Source organism: Lasiodiplodia theobromae, assembly GCF_012971845.1.
Source record: "Lasiodiplodia theobromae strain AM2As chromosome Unknown scaffold_27, whole genome shotgun sequence".
Classification (NCBI taxonomy): domain Eukaryota; kingdom Fungi; phylum Ascomycota; class Dothideomycetes; order Botryosphaeriales; family Botryosphaeriaceae; genus Lasiodiplodia; species Lasiodiplodia theobromae.
In genome coordinates, this window is record NW_023336477.1 from 80,556 (window position 1) to 99,944 (window position 19,389).

Genomic DNA, 19,389 nt, shown 5'->3' on the forward strand with positions numbered 1-19,389 from the left:
GAGACGCGAAGAGTCGGACAACCTGCCACACGTCTCCTGCTGAGCATAGGAAACACCCATACGGGGACTATAAAAGCACCGCTGTCTATTTTTCTGCCAGCTTGTGCGCTAGCCGCAAAGTATAAGTGCCGCCCTCGTCCCGGCAATTGAGCCCCTGCAGCAAGTGCCGTTTCACCAGCTCGCCCATCACTTCCCGTCCGAGAGCAGCAAGGCCAGGCCCTCCCGTGTGACGTTAAGCAGCATGGACGCCAAGTCTTGCGCGGCAAGACGGGTGCTGCTCGTTAGTGTCGTGCGGGGAAGGAGAGACGAGTCGGGGTGGCGGTCGTGGGGTAAGAAAGTGGGAACAACCGCGAGTGGGGATGCATGGACCAGGGTGTGCTGGACGGGGATACGTCCCGTTTAGATTGCTTGCTCCTCGTGTCCATACTAGGAAAGGTAATGTGCGGTTGTAGATACCCGAGAATAGGGGATGGACCGGATAGGCTTGATGGCAATACTTTTGGGACAGCTGAGATGCGGTGGACAGGGAAGACGAAGAAGCTTACTTTTTTTTGCCTTTCTTGGTGCTTCTTCTTTCCACCTCACACGCGGAGAATGCCAGTGGCTTGGAGAGATGGCTTGCCTGCCTTCGCTTCCATTCTGCCGGATGGTGGTGGTCCGCGGTGCGTGGCAGTATGTTGCACTATTGCGGAAGTGTTCAGTGTTCCTCGCAGGCTACCTCGGTTGGAGAAGGCGGTAGCGCAAGCAGACAGCCTCCGTTCACTGTTTCTCAATTGACGTGATGTTTGTAGCATCAACGGTTTTCGAGGATGCTGTAGGCGCTTTCATAGAATCTCTTTCTCTTCACTCTCTTACCAACATGAAATCTATCTACAACAAAGACCGAACATCCACCCCGCCCTTCTCCTCCTCCCTCCTCATCTGCTCCACCGTCTCCCCATACACCGCATACGCATACGCCTCGGCATCATGCCCCAACAGCCACTCCTCCCTTGGCAACCTGACGGCCTCGGGCTCCTGCAACACCTTGTCGAAATCCGCCTTGTGCCATCGATCCCTCGTCGTCTCGCCCGTCTTCTGCGCCTTCCGCACGCGGTCATACCTGATCCTTTCGTACGCCCGCAGCGCCTCCCTCACATCCGCCTTCTTCCCATCTTTCGCAGCCATCTCCAAACACACCGCCACCGTCACCCCATCCTCGACCGCCTGACTCGCGCCCTGAATCGACGTCGGCAGAAACGGATGCGCCGCGTCGCCCAGCAGCGCGATCTTTCCGAGCGGCGACACCCACGTCGGCAGCGGGTCGCGGTACACGAGCTTCCAGTCGACGAGGCGGTCGGGCGGCGTGGCGGCGACGATGGCGCGGACGGTCGGGTGCCAGGCGGAGAGGAGGGAGAGGGCGTCGGCGACGCGGCCCGGCGCGGACCAGGACTCGGACACGTCGTGCGTGTCTGGGTGCGTGCAGACCCAGCTGAAGGAGGTGCCGGATTTGAGGGAGGCGGCGAGGAAGTGGATGTTTGGGCCTGGCGGGGGGTGGGTTAGCGGGGGGAGGGGAGGAGGGGGGAGGAGGGAGGAGGGAGGAGGGGGCGTACCGAGCCAGCCTGTGTGCGTGTCGCCGTTCTCGACGAGGTGTTTGGTTAGGGGGTTCTTGGCCAGGTCGTCCGACGGGAACCATGCGCGCCAGATGGCGTAGCCGGAGGACTTGGGCTTGTCTTCCTGCCCCAGCACGATGGTGCGCGCCGTCGAGCGCACGCCGTCGGCTGCCAGCACCGCGTCGGCTGTGTAGCGCTTCCTCTCCTTCTTGTCCTGCTGCCCATCCGCTGCCGCCGCCGCTTCAACGACCACTCCTGCTTCTCTCTCATCCTCAAAATACTCCACCACCCTCTCCCCCAACCGTATCTCCACGCCCAAACTTACCGCATACTCCCACACCACGCCATGAATCTCGCCCCGCTGCCCATTAAACTTCTTGCCACCCGCCTTCTCCAACTCCTCCTCCTCCCAGACCTGCGTCAGCACGTGCTCGCCGTCCCACCTGTTAAACACGAGCTCCTTCGACCGGTGGCACAGCGGGTCCAGCGCCGCTTCCACGCCCGGCCATCGCCGGAAGACGCGCCCGGCGTTGTGGCCGAACGAGATGATGTCGCCGAGGGGCTTGAGTTGCGTGAAGGAGTCGAGGACGGTCACAGAGTGCCCGTGGCGGACGCATTCGATGGCCGCGGTGAGGCCGGCGAAGCCGGCGCCGATTATTAGGACGGTGGTTGGTTTTTGGGGGGAGGGGGTGGTCATTGTTTTGATCTGGTTTTTTTTTTTTTTTTTTGAGAAAAATGCTTTGGTTGCTTGGATGTAAGGAACCGCGGGAGGAGAGAATTGAGAGGTGCCTGCGGTCAGGAACGACGAGTCAGTGATTCACAAAGTAAATATTATTTAGACATAAAAGAAGTCGCGACACGCGTCGAGGCACAATGCGGGGCCCCGCATGGTGACCACGCGGGTGTTGAAAGTGGGTGGTTCCTTGCCGATGCGGAATTGCCGATGGCTGCGTGGCTGGAGTTTGATGGCGTCTGGGCCGGGGGGTTGCCTGATAGCGTCACAGCAACAGGGTCTGCTGCCCCCGTTGGCTGGCGTCGGATGGATCGTTCCGGAGCGGTAAGTGCTGAGTGGTTGAGAGGCCCCGGCAAGCTTGGACTCCCCCTCCCCGCAAACCAACTCCACACCCCTGCACCACCCCCGCAACTCCACAATGCACTTCAAGGGTCCAAGCTCCACTAGCTCTCTGTCTAGCTTCCCGTTCAAGAACATCATCGACAATAGTCAGACCGCCATACTCAACTTTTTCCACGTTCTTTGACACAATCTTTTCTGGCTTCAACGTCAACTGTGTACTCCGCCGGCACTTGAGGTCAGTTTTTGGTCACAATAAGCATACTGTGTGGCATTCCGGGAACGAGTGGGACATTTCGGTAAGTGCTTCTGTGTTTACAGTTGTGAGGGCGTTACTGGTCTAATTGGGAGAGGCTCGGAGATTTTGGGTGCATGTGAAGAGATCTTGTGTGAAGGAAGTTTGACGATTTATTTTGGAAAAAGATAGAGGCTTCAACTGGCTACAAGTGGTCTATTCCGCACCACATGGGCTTAATGATCTGACAACGGCTGAAACTTTACCATGCCTCAGTGCGCATAGACCTGAGCGAACTTTTATGATTTTGCCACACAGGTCAAATGAAAACTACGTAAACCAATGTAAAAGTTCTCCCGTTTACCATGTGATTCATCAGCCATCAGAATAGATTCCATCAATAGATGACAAACTCTTTGAATTCGTGACGCTTTTTCTCCGCCGTCATTCTTTGCAATTCATCAGCCCACGATTTGAATGACACCGACTCCTCGCCACAAAGAAGTCTGAAAACTCCAAATCTTTCGTAATTTTCCTGCTCTTCACGTGTCTGTCTGAGGAGAAGGCCAGTGGCGACACAGAATTTTGGATAGACCATCATAGGTACTGCGATGAATTGTTGCGTACCACTTTGAGGATCAGTCATTTCATCTGGCCACGCACTAGCGCTACCGTTGTCTGGTGCTCCATATATTTTTACTGGAACATGAGGGAGGCCGTTCCGAAAGGATCTCTCCATATCTATCGAAGCTGGCCAGTGTAGAGCACGAAGACGTATATACCCACCTGAAAGTTCGCCAGTGAGGTCCATTACCACATGGCTCGGCTCATCGCTTGCTACTTCGGCCACAGGATGAAAGTCCCCAAACCAAATCCAAGAATGCCGGGGAGAGCCAAACATCTCGATTGGGGACGCGTTCGACAACCAGGTCCAGGTGGGTACCGGTATTTGTCCGGGTCTGCCAACATGAGAAGACGTCGGTCGTGGTATCCAGGCAACCTCCCAGAGCAGTTGAGAGAGTAGCCGGCTCTTCCAAAGGCCTGCGATATAGGTATCCTTGACTGCTGACTGCATCCTTTTGGCTAGACCGGCTATCGCGATGGGACGATCAGTCTCCTTTGTGAATTTCGATGGGGTATAGCCCTCAATGGTGTTGTCCCACTCATTGTAGATATGGACTAGCTCTGTCGATCGCTCGCTCTCGGACATCGAAGTACCCTTCTTCTCGAAAGCTTCTATCCGCCGAATAAGAGATTTGTAACTGCGAGTATCGCTCCCACGGTCAGACCATTGAGGCCAGTCAAAAGGGAACTCTGTGTCCCTGAGACATCGGCATTCCCAAAGAACTCCAGCTTCAGTGAAATTGAGTTGCCTTGGCGATAGTTCCCGCTCTTGTGTAACCCAGCCCCTCCTTCCAAGGGGACTTTCGTTGACATAGGTCCTCCACAAGTCCTGTCGGAAGAACAGATATGGGGTGAAAATATCTTCCCCACCAGTCCCACCGTGCTGCCGCATGTCTGCTTCAAAAGGCTGGATATGTTTCGGTTTTCGCTCAAGGAAAAGCCCAATTGAAGAGTTTTTTGCTCCGGCCGCAGCAATATTGAGGTAGGACCTAGTATAGACCAGATCCATGGTCTGGGACTCTCTTTTCCAATCCTCGTGGCAGTCCTGCTGGATACATAGCGAGTCGATCCATAAGTATCTGATACCGAGCTTCCTTATCGTGATGACTGCCTCGCGGAATGTCTTCGGAAGCTCCTTGACTGCCCATCCACTGTTAAGCCGCTCGCACGTCTCGGAACTTTTCAATTGGGAGGGCACCTCGCCACCCCAACAATGTGAGAGCGTTGCATATTTTTCTGCAGGGAGGGCTGCTGTGGACTTCACCAATAGCACACGATCCTTTTCAGGTTCTAAATCCATGAGAATTTCGACATCGATCAGGCGCGTGGGTTTTTCCAGCGAATGAAGGTTGTAATTGCAATCACCATGTGTAGACAAACATTCTGACAGCCATCTCTGGATGACCCCCCACGTGGCTTCGTTGTCTGTTGTCTCGGGTAGACCTTCAAGCATATTTCCATGCAAATTCTTGGTGTTGTACTTTTCCCGAACATCTACTGATTGTCAGGCGTTATCAAAAAAAAAAAAAAAGAAATGCTCCTGTAGCATTGTGGTACAAGAACTCTTACCAGAAGATCGCATGAGCGCAAATCCCGGCATGAATCCAGATATATCACGTGCAAGGTCATCGGAAAGCTGAAATTCCAAGACGTCTTTCTCCGCGTTCCGATATCGGGACCAGGTGTGTTCGATCCGTTCAACCCGTATGTCGTGAAGCGGGCTGCACAACTGAGCGCAAAGTATACAGCCAGACTCTACTGATCCGATCATAGATTCGCGCGGTATTTCTTCGCGAATTTCGACCGGATTGTCAGAGGAATCGTAGCAAGATTCTCGAAGGATTGTTTGACACGATTTGCAGAAGAATCGTTTATTCCGCCGAGTAGTTTGTACGCGGAATTTCCCATCAAAAAAGGTTTCATCCTGATCCTCGCTCTCTGAATCTTGGGACATCATAAACTGACGAATGTGTAGTTGCTGTGAGGCAACGAAGATTTCAAATAAGCATACGAGGAAGTCGATGTGCGAGATAGCAACAACTCGTGTTAAAACGGGCAAGCAAGAAAACGGGACTTAAAAAGAAAGAATCATACACGGGTCAAGACCCATATTTGACAGTTGGCGCAATGAGTTAGCCGCATCACCGAGATGCGGCATTTATTACGGGAGTGGGAGTTGGGTAGGCAGCAGCCTACGAAGCTTTCAGCCTGTGGTACGTGGCACTGGGGCTATATAAGTGGAGCGGCTGATTTGTCGGGAAGGTCAGGCGGCCGCAATCAAATCCAATAAATGCTATTCGATTTCGAAGAAATTTGTTACATGAGTCAATAAAAAAAAATGAAGTATACCAGTGCAAACAGTGTCCAGACGCGATGATCAGCTATCGGAAGGGATTCCCGCCAGTCTTTGTCTTCTCGAAATTTCGTCACCATCGTCATATTTCGCAATCCACACAGGGGCCGCGATCCGACAACATGCGCAGAGCTGGGCAGAATTAAACCGTCTTTCCAGTCTCTCCTACCATCTGTCTCTCCAGCGGCTCTGGCGACGCCACTAGCTTTGGGTGCTCCACATCTGACACGTTCACCATAGCGAGCTTGCAGCTCGTTTGGCGATCTCCAGAGGCGACCACGATGGGGACGTCGGCAGCCGCACCGGTCCAGGTGCCGAGACCGAGCTCTTCATGGGCGAGCCGCTGTAGCTGCAGAGTCCCATTAGTAGCCCACTCGAGACGGTGGTAGACATCGAGACCGTGCTTGCGCTGAATAAAGTTAACACAAGGCTCGAGTATGTATGATAGAATAATGAAGCAGCCGCCAAGGGAGAAGATGATTACGATCCCAAGTGTGCTGAAAGATGCGTATGCTGTACTGCGGATCATCTAAAGGATTTGTTAGCCTTTGCAAGTTTTTATGCGTGGTAGAGCCCATTTCTTGTACAGTGTTTGTTTGGCTATTGTAGGAGAAGCGAGTGGAGCGACTAACCTGATTCTTGCACCGAGTATACCCAGCCTTTGTATGAGGCTTTGTGAATAGCACCTCTGCGCTGGCCAATGATGGGCCAGTTGCCTGTTCCGTGATTCCCAGTTGTAACATGGCCAGTGCCGCCTGCCACCACACTTCCACCTCCCTCTCCCACTGGCGATCCGACAACGGGCCCTGGACGCCTCCATTGAAAGAGCTTCTAGCATCCACACCCATTACTCCAAGCGAATCCAGAAGCCCGACGAGCGACATGTCAATATCAACAACAAGAGAGAGGAAAGATCGAGCATATTCTCGTTGAAGTTCAGACGCTAGCGTCTCGTTTACCGCGCTTTGCAAGTTGTTTGCGGACGTAAGGGGCGTGCAGCCCGATTTTCGCGGGCTCTTGTCGCATACCTGATGCTGCATCGCGCAGGCCATGATGCCAAGTGGGTAGTCCGCAAGGTATGTCGGTATTCTTTTGGGTTTCTGAGGTTTCTGTGCCTCAGCAACGACCGATCTCCCCGGTCGATGTGCAGAAAAAAACGGATCGTCGACTTGCTGCATAAACATAACGCCGTGCGTCTCTAGTGCTATGAATCCAGTATCAGCATCGTTGCGGCGAAGCTCCGGAATCGCTCGCCAGTGTGGCTGTTGCTCCATAGGGACACCGCCGTAGTATTTTTTAGACCTGTTCGAACAGTTAGATTGGCTCGATCAGACTTTAAGAGTCGAGTCGATCAAGACCGCTGATACTTGCCATAGATTGTATTCTCTGAATGTGGTTTCAAATGCCCCCTCCATGATTGGCTCTTGGGTAATTCTCCGGGAAAAGGTAGGCGGGTCTGGACTTTGTGATTCTCCCATATTGCCAAAGTAATAGTCGAACTCAATGTTTTTGTTAACATCGCCGGGTTTCGTTCGTGTACGGACATTGCCATCCATTGTGAGGGGTGCGCATGTCGCGACACTACGATACTCGAAACGATGCTCTGGAGGTGCGTTCATTCCAAAGTCAGAATGGCTGTTCAAGTAACCAGTATCTAGTTGAAGAACCGAACTGTTCTGAAGACACATGTGATTGGCGAAAGGGCAGGATGCATTGAGGTTTTTGGAGTAATGCAAACTGTCCTTGATGTACGTCTTGCAGTTCTGAGCAAGAACGTTTCCATTGTAGCACTCTCGGGCATAGTTGAAAGAAGCGACCGCGATTCTACCCTCATAAGAGATTGCCAAGGGTATAAGATCATCTGGGACTAGCTCTCCCATGCGTCCGCATCTCGAGCCCTTTAGAAGGACTTGGTCACCGGTCGAGGTCGATACCCGCGATACGAAGACACCAGCGACGCCAAAGGCCGAAGTGATGAAAGCTGCGCATCCGATCATTGGCATCAACCGACTAATAAGCGACTTACACTTTTGGTTCCGCCATGCCCAAGCCACTTGAATAAAGTTCCACAGTGCATTGACACCGGTTGTCGAATTTCGTAGAATGGCCTGTCTCTGGTGGTATATTGCGTCCTGGGGGGCTTTAGAAGACAGAATCGAGTGTAAGGCGAAACAAATAAGTCTGAAAAAACTTGTCCCGGTTGTAGTGACGAAAAGTGCTAGGAATGCTGTGAGAAGCTGACCGTTTTGGTGTGACATGGTGATTGTAGCGCCCGCGATTCGGCCACGGCTCCAGTTGATCCACGCTCCTGTGTAAACACTGTCATCTTTGAAGTATTGATCCTGGAGATGGCTCATGGCTGTGTCATAGCCCCGAGGTATGTAACAATGTGATCTTAAATGAGAGGGTGGTCTCGGAGGAGATGGGCATAACGATACGCAAGTAGGTCGTGTCGTGCTTTTAAGTAACTCTGGCTACACTGGTAGGGCAACAGTTCAGCCTCTTTACGTCACTTCACTTGGCAAGGAAATAAAAGTCACATACAACGTGTATCACGGGGTAATAAAGCAACGTTTCTCTGGCTCCTTACTTCTCAAGACATAGCTCGGGAGTCGTTTCGTTCCAATTTCCATGGAGGGCAATGTCACGTATGACAATCTGGTACGTACGTGAGGCTTAAGATAATCCTTCCTCGCGAGCTTGTACTTCCTTGAACATTGCCAACTGAGTATGTATTTCTGCCTGCTGGGGTTACGCCATGATATTTCCATTAATTAACCGTCTCTTAAGCCGGTTGCAACGGAAGGCCTCTTCCTGACTCAGCACTACGTATCCGAGGGCCTTCGAAACTGATGAAGGTCATACCTCAAGTCCAGACTATAACTAAAAGGCGCACCAGTAATTCAATAAAACGATGAAAATGACAGTGAAATCCACTTATACGACCCCTGTTTTATTCCATTTTGACCGGCGAACGAAATCGGGCTTTGGACATACCATAGCACAATGGAATTTTTTACTACCCTGAGTTATTCCTTCGTTCACCCCGCGTACACCCCAAGCATTTCGTGTGCCAAGGGGTCTCAGCTTCAGCTTACACCTACTGATGAGGCCTGGTACCGGTATTCAGTGTGGGAATCTGCCAGACCACTCAGATATTTCACTCTTGGAGGCTGCAATGATACGACATGCGCGCATGAGGCATTGAATGTGCTGCAGCATTTCACAAGGCTGGGCCTTTGAGGTTGCAAGGCTCGCCCCATGGGTCCACAAATTCGAGACGCAATCCCGCTAACTTCGAGAAGAGTTTTACAAGCTTTCTGTCTGACTATATATCATTCATTAGCACGTACTAAAATCAGTACGGCGTCGTGCTTTTTTTTTGTTTGAGTTTGACACTTTCCTAATATGGATCTCATTCAAGCCACTTTTTTTCTGCTTTGTCTGCCTTTGTGTAGCCAATGTGCGGCTGAATTACAGGCAACGACCAAGTATCACCACGAAGCGAGGCTAGACCAACTAATGCTCTTTGTCAGGCACATGCTGCATTCCTCCATAGTTGTTAGTTCTTTTTGATTGGCATTCTGTCCTGAGAATTTGTTGCTGCCTCGATGTTGCTACTGGCCAACAGAATACAAGTTGTGTGGCACCCAAAGCCTCGCCGTAAGTCCAGCCCCCTCCGTCACCCTCGGGTGCTCATTCGTCAGCTTAGAGGCTTAATCGTCCTGAAAGCTCCGAGATGGTAGCTGATCCGATTTAGCGCATGGAATTTACTAGCAATTCCCAATAAGGCAAACAAGCGCGTCTTATCCAAATGATTGCGGATTGCGGTCGGTACACGGAGCTTCTCTGCTTACAAAGAATGCAAAGTGGTTTGCCAGTGGCTGCAGCCGCATCTGACGCTTTTCCGTATTAGGCAAACGCTTCGTGGTCGGACAAGCCCCGCACAGACAGCCGCGTCGGATGGACTGGGATGGTGGGGTAAAGTGTAACTGCCGAATGACCTCAAGTCTTGTACCTACAATTCAGTGCGTCTCCTCTTTCTCTTCTTCATTTTCCTCAGCTGCAGTCAATTTAGAAAAATCTCGACCCCCTCAGCATGACACAATGGCGCTCAATGCTTTCGTTCCAGCGATTTTCAGCTCTTCCTACCTTTGGCCCTCTCTTATTTTCTTAATCGTCTTAACGCCCATCTTCACTGTAATCTACGACATCACACTATGGCGGCGCATGCCGCCCGGCCCCCCACCTCTCCCCTTCATCGGAAACAAACACCAGCTCCCCAAATCGCAACCATGGCACCAATTCGCCGCCTGGGCCCAAACCTACGGCCCCATCTTCACCCTCTGGATCGGGCGCCGTCCCACCGTCGTCATTTCTGACCCACAAATCGCCGCCGAGCTGCTCGAAAAGCGCAGCAACAAGTACTCGTCCCGCCCACGCATGGTCGCCATGGGCGAGCTCCTCTGGAACAACAGCAGCATCCTCGTGCAACCCTACGGCAAAGCCTGGACCGCGCGCCGCAAACTCCTGCACCAAGCCCTGACACCCAAAGCGCTGCAGCTCTACAAACCCGTCCAAGAAGCCGAAGCGGCCCGCCTCTGCGCGCAGCTCCTCGACGCGCCGGCGGCCTTCGAGAAGCTGATCGAGCGCTTCACGTCGTCGGTCGTCTTCTGCGTCGCGTACGGCCACCGCATCGACAGCCTGCACGCCGCCGTCATCCGCCAGCGCTTCCAGTTCATGCAGTACAGCGCGTCCCTCAACGTGCCGGGCCGCTACCTCGTCGAGACCATCCCGGCGCTGAAGTACGTGCCCGACGTCCTCGCGCCGTGGAAGGCCGACATCAAGGCCCACGGCGCGCGCGAGGCCGCCGCCAACATGGCCCTCGTCGACGTCGTGCGGGGTGACATCTCCCGCGGCGCTGCCAGCGGCAAACCGGTCCCGGACTCGCTGTGCAAGCTCCTCCTGGACCTCCGCGCGCGCGGCGAGGCGGGCACGACGCTCTCCGACCGCGACTTCTCCTTCCTCCCCGCCTCCCTCTTCGGCGCCGGCTCCGACACGACCGCCTCAACCCTCTGCACCGCGCTCCTCGCCTTCCTCACGCACCCTTCCACACTCCTTGCCGCACAGGCCGAGCTCGACGCCGTCGTCGGCCCCGACCGCCTGCCTACCTTCGCCGACGAGCCGCGCCTGCCGTACCTGCGCGCCTGCGTCAAAGAAGTCCTGCGCTGGCGGCCCGTCGCCGTGCTGGGCGGCACGCCGCACGCCAGCACCGCCGACGACGTGTATGCGGGGTACTACATACCCGCGGGAACCACCGTGCTGGGGAACTCGTGGGCGATTAATTTGAACGAGGAGTACTACCCTGACCCGCACCGGTTTGAGCCGCTAAGGTTTCATGAGGATGTGGGGATGTGTCCGCCGGAGTTGGTGGGGCGGAAAAAGCATCCGGCAAGGTCGGGGCATTCGAGTTTTGGGTGGGGGAGGAGGGTGTGTCCCGGGGCGGGGTTGGCGGAGAATAGTGTGTTTGTGGCGCTTGCGCGGGTGGTGTGGGGGTTTGAGATTGGGAAGGTGGAGGGGCGGGCGTATGATTCGTTTGCGTATACGGATGGGTTTAATATTCGGCCGCAGAGGTTTGAGTGTGTTATTAGGCCGAGGAGTGAGAAGCATGAGGAGGTGGTGAGGAGGGAGGCGGCGGAGGCGATGGGGGTGTTGGGGAGGTTTGAGCCGTTTGGGGAGGAGGAGGGGGGGCTGGGGGAGAAGGGGGTGGAGGGGGCGTGATGGTGGGGTCGGTTTGTGGGTGTGGTGGCGATGATGTGGTGTCTGTGGTGGGATAGAAGAGTATGGGATTAAGATAGCTATTCGAGGTACGCATAGACATAAACAACAAACACTGGTATCCGTCGTGATAACGCGAAGGTACACCCTGAATCCAAAGAAGCAAAAGCGCTATTCTAATCCCAATCCGAAAATACGTGAATGAAGGTCCTGTTTACCAATATTTAGATCAATACATGCAATGAGCGTGTCTCTGGCATGCTCATTCCCTTGTTCCAAGGAAAAGGTTTTCCAATATATGTGAGATGACTTTCACATATATATGGCGAACACTAGCAACCTACGAAGCCTTCTCTTTGGGAGGCATGCCACGGCCTCTCTTCTTCGCCGGCTGCTCCTCCTGCGCCGTATCAGGTAACTTGCGCTTCTTCGCCAGGTCTGCTTCTTCTTTATGTTGGCGAGCGGCAATTGCCGGATAGCTAACAGCCCCATGATCCACAAGCAACCTAGCGATCTCCTCGTGGCCCCCTGACGACGCTATATAGAGAGCGTTACCGAACCTTCCTCTCGAGTTGACATCAGCCCCATAATCTAGAAGCAGCCTGACGACCTCCTTGCGGCCCGATGCCGACGCTGCATAGAGAGCGGTGGCGTACCCCCCTGGCGCGTTAACATCAGCCCCATGATCCAGAAGCAACCTAACGACCTCCTCATAGCCCTTTCCCGACGCAACATGAAGAGCGCCGCCGTACCTATCTCTCGCGTTGACATCAGCCCCATGATCCAGAAGCAACCGAACGACCTTCTCGTGGCCCGCTTCTGACGCTGCATAGAGAGCGGTGCGGTATCCCCATCTCGCATTGACATCGGCTCTGGCATCCAACAGTTGCTGTACAATCTCAAAATGACCATTGTACGATGCCGCCTGGAGAGCGTTGCCGTAGGCAGCGTTGTTGGAGTTCCTCCCCTGCTGATTGACATCGGCTTTTCTCTCGAGAAGAGCTTTTGTGGAAATTAGGAGCCCTCCAAACGATGTATAATACAAAGCATGAGCTGGCTCCAATTTATCATCGTTTGGCTCAGTTTGCCCGGGGTAGTCTGGTCTATAGAGACGGTAGCAGTTGGCATAAGAGCCTTCCTTGTTGGTGAGGAATCTATTCGCAAACTTCCGTATCTTTTTCGCCGTTTCATCTTTCGTTTCGGCCACGGCAGCATATTCCAACCAGTATCTGGCACAGAATTGCGCAAATGGAAAGGTCGCCCTGAGATCTTTCACCGGCATTGGTTTCTCCAAGTGCAACAAATAGCCGAGGCAGACATTTGTCATGTCTGCTTTGGCATAAGCCTCTTGAAACTGCGTTCCAAGAACCTTCCCTGATGTCAGATACTCTTTTACGGATAAATGAGCAAGCTGGAGCTCTTTCACCGTCCCTGCTTTTGTCTCTCTTACCACAAAAGACACTAGAGTAGAGGCGTATCCTGCTATCTCATCCGGGACCGGCATCCTGTTCTTCGACACATCTTGCTCTTCCGTATCTGGGTCCACCGCCAGAGCATCGACCATCTCATCAAGCGTCATAGGTCGCTCAGAGTAGGCTAAAAATTGGAGTACACGGATTGTCCACGGTTTTTTCGAGTTGTCCAGGTTATCGAGTACACGGGCGTACGTATCATGCAAATTTTGCGGTAGTGAATTCAAAGCCTGTCTAAGTGCTAGGTAATGCAAGCACTGCTCTAGAGCGTCCAGCTGACACTTGACCCATCGGAACCTGTGGCTAGTCAGCCCGTGTGTGGTTATTTATTGGGAATTCGATACTTACATTCCGTTCGCTTTTTCCATAAGTTTCGTCTCGATTTCGTCTTGAATTGCGGTGTCCGTTTTCCATCTTTCAAATCCATGAGCTATGGAGGGACTTTCCTTGCTCTTCTCGGGCTTAACCCTCCAACGGATGTATGCGCGGATATCTTCGGTCACCAAGCTGCTTCTGATATCCACATCTTGACCTTGATGGCGCGAACCGCGTAAGGCAAAACTGATATCAAGCTCCGCACGGCTTGTGACGAGGAGATTGATAGGCAGTTCCCGGATGTTTTCCAGCCATGAGAGTAGATTTGGTCTTAATTCTTCCCGGCATTCGTCAAGGGCATCGAGCAGGATGTAGGCGCCATCAATCAGCTCAAGCATTTTCTGAAACGTTGAGCACAATTCTTCGAAACTTGGTTGGTGAGGTCTACAACGCCCCCAAAGCTCGTCCAATGGCTTTCGACTGTGTGCTCGTTGGTGATAGAGCTGGTCCATTAAGGATTTGATCATACCCTCTGGTGATGTCTTACTGAGGTTACTGAAGTCGAAGTAGAAGTACAGAACCAATGTAGAGTCAGACTGACTTCTTTGGACGTCCTCTAGCGCGCTGGAACATAAGACTGTTTTGCCACAGCCTGGAATTCCATGCAACCAGAGAAAGGATTGTTGAGTATTCTTCCACTCCTGGAACTCTCGACCCTGGATGAACCAGAGACCTGAGCCTTTCTGGCGCATTGATAGTGCACGGTCACGATTCTCTGAAGCATTGGGAGGAGAGAGCCATTTGTAAAGCTCACGAACCTTGCTTTCTTCCTCAGCAGTTCTCAGGGATGAAGACACTTCTTGAATTTCGCGCCGAGTGTCTCTGATGTCGTTTGCGACTGGTATAAATCAGCCTACTATTACTTTCATTCAAGATTACTATATACTAACGGGGTTCAATAAGATCCTTTAGTCTGCTTTCATTCTCAACATTGGTCGGAGATATCTTCAACAGAAGATCCTTGGCGTAGGCAGCGGCTGTCATTGCTGCAAATCCTTGCCATTCCTTGTTTTTGTGCGTGTCCGAGTAATCGCAAATCCCACGGATAACGAGACACGGAAAATGATTCATCAAACCAGCAGCTTCCATTTCAAAGCACAGGACCCTGTGCTGCCCAGAGAGGTGATCGCGAGTCTCGGCGTCCTTCATCAATGTGTTGGCAGATGCGATCAGCCCGTGATGAATAGCAGGATTGTCATCATCCTCATCCCTTTCTCTGCGTTGAACCAGATTTGTTGGATCTTCCCCGCAAACATCCACACAGTGGGCTTGGGCCTCGGGGTCAGCTCGGTGAACGTAACCAGGCTGGTACAGTCGATCCTCTGCAGTTGGCCGTGAATATTTCTTTCTGATCTTCGGGCGACTTTTCCCGAGAATTCTTTCAATGTTCTCGCTGAAAGAATGACCATGAATTTCGTGTGTTGTCTTCAGGGCCTGAACCGCAGTCCGTACAGCAGTTGGAGGCTGATCCAATTGTCCTGTAGTCTGAAACTCTCGGTTTTGGATTGCTTTTCCGTAGTCGTACTGGAACACGCCCGGGTAACCGTTTCCAGGAGAGCTGACCACAATGTCGCCAAGTCGGATATCATCTTTTCTGGTTGGTGCACCACCACCGATGCCGACCATGAGCCCCACCCTGATGTTCTCAAAAGTATGCAGCATGTCTCTTGCTACGGCTGCCGCTGACACGGTTCCGTACTCGCCTTCCGGTAAGACGGCAATGACGACATTGTGGGGTCCGATTCTGCCTAACTGGTAGGTGTTGTTGTCATTCACGGTCGTAGCAGCGAGCGGTGGATGCTCTTCGTCCAGAAACAGGGTAGCCGCGACGGCTTCTGTAGAGATGGCGCAGATCCAGCCGACCGTATACGCTTCTGGTTTCGCCATTTCACAACTTCGCTAAAAAGGCAGCCTTGTAATGATCACAGTCAGCGATGCAAATAGCTTTCAGTCGATGCAACCTACCGAGAAGGAGACCATTCCGGTTCGGGTCTTCTCGTTGATGATGGCGCGATACAAACGGGTTGACAGGCTCGGGAGGTGTGTGTGAAAGGTTGGAATCATGATGGGGTTCTTTTTTCTTTCAGAGTCCCCACAACAGCAAGTCTGCAGCCTTGCATCTTCGGTTAGCGCGCTCCACTCTGACATGTGTCAAAGCCTGCGTTGTCAAGGCATGTAGCCAATGGGATATTGTATACAATAGCCTATTGGCTGCATGCCAGATACCCGAGAATCTCTGGTTTACGCCGACATCGCGCAAACAAAAGATACATACCTTCTATCCACAGTATTTCCAGCTAAGCCAGGCTTCGCAACAGATAAGAGCGAGCTAACAATTGCCAAGCAAGCCCCTTACAAGTACCAACCCATTAAAAATTGCTTTGTAGTTATCCTCTTTCTTTTTCCTCTTTTAGAGAGCAGATGATTGACAAGACAACCGACGGCAGCCATCAAATTTGAACCGGGATAATGCTACCCATTCCTTATTCACGAGTCATCCAACTACAGACTTTTGGGCTATCATGACCAGTATCTTCAATTTTCATGTCAGCTACGGACTCAATCTTAGTGTCCAACTGGTAGCCCAAGGCCAAGACTCCTTCCACCATTGTCCAGGAATCAGGGATCATCGAGCCAATCTTTTCCCCATGCCGCAAGGCACTCATAACAATCCACAAGCCCCCTCAACAACCCCCCACACGACACCCCCATCAACCCCCTAGTCATCCAACGCACTCTCCCCACCCCAACTATCCAAATCCGCATCCACAACCACACGGCCCAACCCCTTCAACTCCTTCCGCAAATCCGTCCTAAACGCGTCCAACGCCAGCGACAAGAACAAGCCCTCATACCGCGCGCTGCCGACCACCTCCCCATCGAACCTCTGCGCGGTCCAACGCACGAGCAGGTCCTTGACGCCCGTGTCGCTGCTGAGTCCGAAGTAGTCGCCGTAGATGACCTCGATGGCGCCGATCAGGTCGTGCGGCGAGGCGCAGGCGCCCAGGTGTTTCTCGATGGCGGTGTAGGCGGTATGAGCCAGTTCGGAGAAGTATTCCTCGCCCAGGATCAGCACGTGTGCGAGGAAGCGCAGGGAGTCCTGGTTGGCGGCGATGTGGCGCGGGATGGGGAGTTCGTTGGTGTGGATGAAGGTGATCATGGCGGCGACGGCGGGGGGGTGATTGTGGAGCTTGAAGACGAGGCTAGAGCGCTGGGAAAGGGTTAGTTCGGGGTGTTTGTGTGGGTGGCGATTTGGGGGGGTGGGGGAGGGCGGGATAGCCGCAGGGATTGCTTACGGTGGAGGCGGGCTCCGGGTTCAGGAGGCAGAAGTTGATCGTCTTGTGCTGGCGGAAGAGGGCGTAGGGAAGCAGGTAGCCATTGCCGTCGCGGTCGATAATGGTAATTTTGCGGCCCATGGTGGTTAGACTTGAGTGGCCAGTGTTGCAAGAAGAGGGTGGTAGATGTTTGAAGATGGTTGGAGATCGAGTTGCACTGACAGGGAGAGGGTTTTTATAGACCTATGGTGTACGTTGACACTAACACCTGGCAGCTCACGGTTGCCAGAACGACTGGGCAGTCACTTCGTTTCATTCACAAACTCAATCACAGCTTCAAACACCGACTTTGTAAACACCACGCAGAAAAGAATGATCCTGCGCAATCTGTAATGAACACGCTCAATTCTGGCACGATGGTTCCTTGAAACAAACCGCTGTCCTCTGTATATGAGGTGCTATATTTATGTGAATGAGTGTTATGTCTGGGCTGGTGAACTAGGCCTCGCTATCATCCAGAATGTGATATCGTGGCAGTGTAGCGTAGTGAGCCAGTTCCTGACACAACCATTCATGAGAGCAGCGGCTCCCGACTTGCATGGGTAGTTGAGGCTATCGTCCGGACGTAAATGTAGAATTAATAATTCAACATCTACATCCGGACGGTAGCTTCAACTACCCATGCAACGAGATGCATATAGACATCAATTTTACTCAAAGGGCATTTCATTGTTCTACCTCAGATTTGAAACCGTGTTCGCAGATAGGTTTTCTACCCATACCTGCCGGCCCGCCGTCAAGCTTCCTCTGCTGCTGCTTCCACATGCCCTATGGTGTCAGTAATTAGCTTTCTTATATCCGTTATTCTTGTCTGCATTGCCGCCAACCATACGTTTCCCGCCGCTTTGAAATTGCACCGCTCGCCGGCCTTGCAACGGAAGAGCTCGTCTCTTACTGTCCCAAACACTTGAGTCTGAACGAGGCCACAACCTGGGCATTTCACTTGACCGACTACCAAACCAACTGCGTGCTCACCACCGAGGCGATCAAGCCATTGTCCAGCGAGTAAGAGGTGTCGTTTGGACTTCCACAGAAGCTCAAAGAAGCCCGCCATGAATGCCATAAACCCGGGCGCCTCCCTGTGTAGTCCGGTCCAGATATCATCATCGAGGAGTGTGAACGACCTTTTAACGCAATAGAAGGACAAAGCTTTCAGACTGTCCGGTTGCCCGGACGAGTCTTCCTCATGGCGCCTGCGTAGAACGCTCGCCAGCTCCGGGATAACCGGGATGATCTCCGTCCATTGGCTCTTAATTACCCGGTGGAGCTTCTGGTCTGCCCATGTCCGAAGTTCAAGGACTTGACAGAAATCCGCGGCGTTGTAGACATCCAGATGAAAGAGAGCTTGATCTGCATGAGCGAGCTCTGGAGGCGTCGAGTAATCCAGTTTGTATAGGAACTCCATCAGGGCCTCGATGGCCCGCGGTGGATCGGCCTGTAGCTCGACTATCCCAGTGAAGCTCTCCTAAACGACCATCAGCATGAGTCTGAAATTCCGGCTATAATGCAGTCGTTTTGGAACCAATCTGTAGTCTTACCTTAAACCTTCCAGGCTTAAGCGCGTTCTCAAAGAAGTCGCATTGGCCGCACACGATATTGCGATGGCAAAACAGCTCGGTGCCGCCACTAAGTCGGATTGTCATATCGCTGTATGGGTTCGGCTGATGAATCTGGTTGTGTAGGCTTGGTGTACAAATATTAGCAGAAGCCTCCCTCGCATGGGCTTGGTGGACATACTGCGCTATGCGCTCCAGGAACCCAGAGCGGCATTGGTTGACAAATGCCCTTTCTGCGTTCGCATCCATGGCTGACGCGATGTACGGCGGAGGTCAATTTCAGGTGCGCAACGTGAGTGATGCCATTAGGCAAAGAAGTAGGGTGCCTGGAAGAGGGTCGGGCTTGGACGGTGGGTTTTTGTGTGGCAGCGCGGGCACCAAGTGACCTTCCACGTGATTCCACCTTTCGCCCTCAGCTACACTAAGCCAGGAAATGGCGCAAGGTGGCCGCACCTACACTCTTTCTCCTAAGACCTCTGGTATCACCCACTACGTCCACCTCAGTGCTGCCCGGAGACCCACAAACACAGTCCCAAATCATAAGCGCCAGATGTGGTCTCATTATATTGCCATTAGACTGTTTCTTCCACCCTCTGACTTATTGTTGCATAGTTACCTTCCACAGCTGTTCTTCGTAGAAATCTCGCCTTTGACTGGGCCACTCAGCCTTTTCGGGGCGTCTTCTCGGCCTGACCAGTAAGCTTCGTTGGATGTTGATGGATCGATCCTCTACGAAAGCACCATTCGCTTTGTGAAGCTACAAGAGGGAAGTAATGCCGTGTCAATTTGGAGAATGTGGCTCGGCTGGTGCATGTTTCCGAAGATATTATGAAGTAATATCAAAGCATATCTGCCACTAAGCGAAGCTTTGAAGGCGTATTTCTTGAGTAAGTGCGTTTGGTTTGGTGGAATACAATGTGATACGACGCATCGAGGCAGGTCTAATTGCGCCTGTGCCACTTATCCATTTAGTCAGCGACCCCTTGGAAACTTCTGA

The 19,389-nt window shown here is 52.7% G+C and overlaps 6 protein-coding genes across 6 annotated transcripts; 1 reads left to right on the forward strand and 5 right to left on the reverse strand.

Annotated features, from left to right (window-relative positions):
- Window positions 1-870: 870 nt before the first annotated feature.
- LTHEOB_8460 (Salicylate hydroxylase) lies at window positions 871-2,289 on the reverse strand (the record flags this gene model as incomplete). Its single annotated transcript, XM_035517940.1, has 2 exons — window positions 871-1,523; window positions 1,593-2,289. The coding sequence occupies 2 exons, from the start codon at window positions 2,287-2,289 to the stop codon at window positions 871-873; spliced, it is 1,350 nt and encodes a 449-aa protein (XP_035370166.1).
- Window positions 2,290-6,018: 3,729 nt separating this feature from the next.
- LTHEOB_8461 (Cytochrome p450 protein) lies at window positions 6,019-6,760 on the reverse strand (the record flags this gene model as incomplete). The annotated part of the gene is made up of 2 exons (XM_035517941.1): window positions 6,019-6,405; window positions 6,509-6,760. 2 exons carry the CDS (start codon window positions 6,758-6,760, stop codon window positions 6,019-6,021), a joined length of 639 nt encoding a protein of 212 aa, XP_035370167.1.
- A 3,346-nt stretch (window positions 6,761-10,106) lies between these two features.
- Window positions 10,107-11,657, forward strand: LTHEOB_8462 (Cytochrome p450 protein; the record flags this gene model as incomplete). The annotated part of the gene is made up of 2 exons (XM_035517942.1): window positions 10,107-11,269; window positions 11,528-11,657. The coding sequence occupies 2 exons, from the start codon at window positions 10,107-10,109 to the stop codon at window positions 11,655-11,657; spliced, it is 1,293 nt and encodes a 430-aa protein (XP_035370168.1).
- A 337-nt stretch (window positions 11,658-11,994) lies between these two features.
- LTHEOB_8463 (Ankyrin repeat protein) lies at window positions 11,995-15,481 on the reverse strand (the record flags this gene model as incomplete). Its single annotated transcript, XM_035517943.1, has 6 exons — window positions 11,995-13,023; window positions 13,105-13,423; window positions 13,475-13,842; window positions 14,260-14,339; window positions 14,392-15,400; window positions 15,467-15,481. The coding sequence occupies 6 exons, from the start codon at window positions 15,479-15,481 to the stop codon at window positions 11,995-11,997; spliced, it is 2,820 nt and encodes a 939-aa protein (XP_035370169.1).
- Window positions 15,482-16,220: 739 nt separating this feature from the next.
- LTHEOB_8464 (uncharacterized protein) lies at window positions 16,221-16,917 on the reverse strand (the record flags this gene model as incomplete). The annotated part of the gene is made up of 2 exons (XM_035517944.1): window positions 16,221-16,712; window positions 16,798-16,917. The coding sequence occupies 2 exons, from the start codon at window positions 16,915-16,917 to the stop codon at window positions 16,221-16,223; spliced, it is 612 nt and encodes a 203-aa protein (XP_035370170.1).
- Window positions 16,918-17,502: 585 nt separating this feature from the next.
- Window positions 17,503-18,641, reverse strand: LTHEOB_8465 (BTB/POZ domain containing protein; the record flags this gene model as incomplete). The annotated part of the gene is made up of 5 exons (XM_035517945.1): window positions 17,503-17,604; window positions 17,669-17,730; window positions 17,797-18,301; window positions 18,375-18,462; window positions 18,574-18,641. 5 exons carry the CDS (start codon window positions 18,639-18,641, stop codon window positions 17,503-17,505), a joined length of 825 nt encoding a protein of 274 aa, XP_035370171.1.
- Between the last annotated feature and the right edge of the window lie 748 nt (window positions 18,642-19,389).